General features: G+C 37.9%; 1 protein-coding gene and 1 pseudogene across 1 annotated transcript; both read right to left on the reverse strand.

Moving 5' to 3' along the window:
• Positions 1-276: 276 nt before the first annotated feature.
• LOC114041973 (vomeronasal type-1 receptor 4-like) lies at positions 277-2,202 on the reverse strand (the record flags this gene model as incomplete). The annotated part of the gene is given in 4 exon segments (XM_027860667.1): positions 277-618; positions 621-1,049; positions 1,118-1,149; positions 2,162-2,202. Coding segments are annotated over 4 exon segments (844 nt in total), but the record flags the coding sequence as incomplete, so codon positions are not given.
• A 183-nt stretch (positions 2,203-2,385) lies between these two features.
• LOC114041975 lies at positions 2,386-3,284 on the reverse strand (annotated as a pseudogene).
• Positions 3,285-5,211: the final 1,927 nt, after the last annotated feature.

The following is a 5,211-nucleotide window of genomic DNA, read 5'->3' on the forward strand; positions in this document are numbered from 1 at the left end:
TCACCAAATTTGTTGTTGTTCTGGACAGAAAATTCCCTATATAAGGAAACTGAGTTTTGGGAAAGTGAAATAATCATTTTATGATTTACCAGAACTTGATCCTTTACTCCAATGACCTCTTTTTCAGAATAACATGAGGTTCAACAGCTTTTTTTTAGCTTTAAAATTCAATGGTTCTATGCTTTAAAGTTTGTATATTCTAAGACCGTGATGAGTGGGAATAAGATTTTTTTATCCTTTTGAAAGCATTAAAAGAAATGAGGATCCAAAAGTCACTACTTATTAAAACAAAGGGACTGATTGTTGGGTAACACAAGTTAAATAATGCAGAAATATGTATCACCCACAGGTCTGCAACTTTAGAATTATCCATAACAATAGCCATGATGGTACTGATCAAACAAAAGCATATAAAAATGCTCATGAGCAACAGGATGGCTTTGTTAGCTCTGGTCTCTGCTGAGGAATGGCAGCTGAGGCTGGTCTTATGAATGTGCTGGACTTGCCAGTGGTGTCTGAACAAAAGAAGCACCATGTAGCCACTGGTAATGGCCATGAATATCACAAACTGAACGTCATAAAGTGACTTCCAAATTACAAGTTTTAGAGTAGGCACATATACACGTCTGTAGAACAATATCCTATGCTTCTACTTAGCATGCTGTTTGTGTAGTTCCTAGGACCAGTCACATACAGTGCCACAGGTATATCTGTCAACAGATTGAGGACCCAAATAAAGACACAGGATTGCACAAGACACTTTGGGGCCCTAGATTTGAGCCCTGCCCATATGCTACTGCCAGAACTGATAGTGATGGCCTGGTAGACACTCAGGAGGCAGGAAGTGCAAATTGAAACACCCAGAGCTACTCTTTGCAGATAAATTACAATTTTACATTGGATGTCACTCATGGAAAATGTGTGGATGCAAACGTGTACTGCAAATGGAATTGCCTTGAAGATAATCAGCACAATGTGAGAAAAGAACAAATTAATGAAAATCAGGTCAATGGGTCTTCTCCTTTGATTAGAAGAAATTTGGGATGTGTCTCAAGGAGAAACAATTCCTTTCCTCAGGTAAAAATCACCATCAGCAATTATAAAAGAATCTTGATACAAAGATACAAGAAGTAATTAAACAAAATTGTTCTGAAGCATTAGAACAAGAAGGGTAAGTAGAAACAGAAACAAATTCACTGATCACCTGAAAGGAAAGGAAAAGTACAGAAAATTAAATATATACATACATATATATAGGAATAATATGTATTCTATGATATATAATATATGTATGTATGTATTTATGTTTGTATAGGAAGGCAAGGTAGCAGGTAGAAGTAAAGTAGGGGAGTCAGGAGGGTTAGGATATATATTTTCACAAATACAAAAAGAAAGATTAGGAGTAGAATCTGTTAGGGAAAGTATATGTTTATATATGTATATATGTGTGCATGTGTATGAGTATATTTGCATACATGGATTTATATATCTACATATAAATATAACTGCACCTAATTGTAGCCTGGGGGGTAGGGCTAGGAAGGGGGAAAAGGTTTAAAGTAAAAAGAGTACAGCAGAGAAGGAAAGAAACCTACAAGGAAGCAAAGGAAAGATGGACAGCTCTCAACACAATGTGTAGTATTTAATATATAGGCTTGATTGAAATGGAAATTTATTGCTATATATTTTGAAGCCTCTCTTATGTTCTGTTGTGTACATGACATTTTTTTCTTATTTTATATTCAAGTTTTAATATATACATCTATAATACATTTGTTTTTCTTGTCTTATAATGTATTTAATTTTCAATAAAAAAATTTAAAAGTCCTTTACTCTCAATAAAGAAGAAATCTTATTTTTAAGATATAATATATACAGAAAATGAATGGTTAGTAGCTAGATCTAGAGACGAGGTGGCAATATGACACAGTGCACAGGTCTGTAGATTTTCTAGTAAGGAATATTGAAATTTAAAATTGCCCTCAGGTCCTCACTCTCTGTGTAACCCTAGGTAAAGCATTAAACATTGGCAATTGACTCAGTCAGGTATATATTAAATGCTTTGAAAGTGTTGATGATAAAGGTGCCTTCTTTCTATGAAGCATGAGACCACAGCTTGGAATTCTTTTCAACCTTCAGGGAACATTCTTCATTTTCCTACTGACCCCCAAATTTGCCATAGTTTTGGACGGAATGGCCCATGAGTAAAGAAAGTTATCTTTGAGAAGTCAAAGTCATCATTTTCTGGTTTATTGAAAGCTGATCCCTTGCTCTCATGTCCTCTTTTTCAGAATAACATGTTCAGATTGGTATTTAAATGGGTTTTTCTTAGCTTTAAAACACCATGGCTCTCTGTTTTAACATGTTTGTTCTCGAAATTGATGATTAAGACTTTTTCATCTTTTTGAAAGCAATATACCAATTGGGAATCTGGGAGTCACTGCTGATTAAAATAAAGGGACTGATTGTTGGGTAACCCAAGGGAAAAAACAGAAGACATATGTATCACCATAGGTTTGTGTCTTTGTAATTATCCAACACAATTAGAATAGAAGCACACAAAGATGTTCATGAGCAAAAGGATGGCTGTGGTACCTCTGGTCTCTGGGGAAGAACTGGGGTTGAGGCTGGCCTTATGAATGTGCTGGACTTGCCAGTGGTGTCTACACAAAACAACCACAATGTAGCCACTGGTAATGGCCATGAACTCCACAACAACTGTGTCATAAAGTGACTTCCAGATTATATGTTTTGAGATAGTCATGGCATACCTGTCTACAGAGCAAAGCCCAAAGTTTCTACTCAGGTTACTGTTTGCGTTGCTCTTAGTGCCAGTCACAGACAGTGACACAACCCATCTATCAACAGATTGAGAACCCATATGACAACACAGAATAGAACAATATATTTTTGGGCTCTGGCTTTGAGCTCAGCCCATATGGGATAGCCAGAACTGATAGTAATTGCCTGGAAGGTACTCAGAAAGCAGATAGTAGAAAGGAAAATGCCCCAGGTCACTCTTTGAAGACAAATTATGATTTTACATTCAATGTCACTCAGGAAAATTTTTTGAATGCAAGAATAGATTGTCCATGGAACTCCTCTCAAGAGAATCACTAGAAAGTTGGAAAAGGCCAAATTAATGAAAATTAGTTCAATCGCTCTTAAGCTTTGACCAGTGATGATAATAAAGCCATACAAGTAAAGGAGTAAACCATTCCCAAAGTCCCAATTATAATCTGAACCATATAGAAAGTACACAGGATATCATCATAAGAATGCATTTCTAGTGGATAGAGTGCTGGCCCTGAATTCAGGAGGACCTGAGTTCAAATCTGGCCTCAGACCAAACACTTGACACTTACTAGCTGTATGACCCTGGGCAAGTCACTTAACCCCAACTGCCTGAAAAAAAAATGCATTTCTTATTTTCTTGTATAGAAAGATGGTAGTCTGATCTGAAGCTACCTGGGAATGAAAAGAGAGGATTGTCTTAGATCAAGTGATGTGAAATGAGATTCCAAAATGCTCACTACTCACACAAGCTTCAGTAATCCCGTTTATTATATAAATATACAGTTTTAGGAAATGCTTTTCTCATACCTTTTTTTTTGAGGTTAATAATGCAAGTATTCCTATCTTTTGGCATTATAAAATGTTTGCACTTATAAGTAGGGATTATTCATTTATTATATTGTTTTGTCTTTGATGTCTTTGTGAATATTTGTCTAATTTTAAGGACATTGATCTTTTAAAGATTATCTAGTGACTGATGACAAAGGTCATGAAGGGATTATAGAAAAAAATGTAGGATGCATGGTATAGGAAAAGTGAAATGTTTTGCCTTAGGAAGAAAAGGCTTCAGGGAAAATCCAAAGGAAAAATGATTAAAAATCACTAATATAAAGAGGCAGTCTACATTTTTTGAGAAATGAAAATTTTGATGAGAAAATAAAATTATAAATATTCTATGTTTAATTGGATTGTAGATAAGGGGAGATTTTAGAAAATCTTAGAAAATACAAATATGTAGAAATATGAATATGTAGAAAATATGAAGAGCTCATATGTGGATTTTTTTTTCTGTTTTGAACCAAAAGTTAGAAATAGAGCAATATTTGAAACAAAAGAGAAACATGTTTAAGTTTTCCAAATTGATCAAAATCCTAAGAATTTTTCAACAATATGCTAGGCTTTCCTGAAATGTGATGTTGATCTTTGCGAGAGACCTACATTTAAAGATTGACTGACTACTTATAGGGAATATGGCAGGCAAAATATAATTTTATAGATACATATTGGAATAGAACTCCCTTCTGTTTTTGAAAGACTTGATTTATTTCTGGATTTCCCTCCCATTCCTTATGTAATCTACTAAAAATATACCAAAACAATTAGTATTGTCAAGCACTTTATTGTGCCGGTCCAAACCGCGCACACTCTTTCAACCTGATCAGCCAACCAGAGTCATACTCACGTCTCATCGGAGGCCACCCAGGTAAACCAGAAATGAGCCGATCGGGGGGTGCAAAAACCTGAACTTTATTCAATAATCATCACAGCAAGGCCAGGCAGGAAGGCACATGCGCGGGCAGAAACAAAAGCCAACTCCAACCCCCCCTCCCTGCAGCTCTTTTTAGTACCTTCTTCGTCCCTCCTCCTCAGCCCGCCCATAGTGACTCGTCGAGGATCAAATATCAAAAAAGGGATGTCCAGCTAGTGTCCAGACAAAGGGAGCATACGTGGCACAGGAAGTGGGTCCCAGAGATTTGGAAGGAGGCGTGAGGGATCAGTGCATAGACAAAAGAGAGTATACGTGACGAAGGAAGTCGGGTCCAGATACCGGGGGGAGGTGTCTGGGGTCGGTGCTACACCTAGGGAGCATATGTGACTCAGGAAGTCAGGTTTGGTCACAGGAAGGAGGCGTCTGGGGTCAGCATAGTACCTAAAGAAGGAGGCTAGACAGAGAGAGCTCGTTCTCTGCCGTCCCCCTCCAAGTGGCACAGTCCTTGCCTAGGGAGCGCGCACTCCGGCCACTTCCCTGTACCCCGCTTCCTCCCCAGCCTGTCACAGCTCCATCCAGCACTGCTCCAGTCTCGGGAGTGAGAGCTCCAGTTACCTCTCCGAGCCCAGATCTCATCCCAGTACGTTACAACTCTGCCCAGCACCGCCTCTGCCCCTGGAGCAAGAGCTCCAGTTACTTTCTGGTAC

This window comes from Vombatus ursinus, unplaced genomic scaffold, assembly GCF_900497805.2.
Source record: "Vombatus ursinus unplaced genomic scaffold, bare-nosed wombat genome assembly UNPS02014235.1, whole genome shotgun sequence".
Classification (NCBI taxonomy): Eukaryota; Metazoa; Chordata; class Mammalia; order Diprotodontia; family Vombatidae; genus Vombatus; species Vombatus ursinus.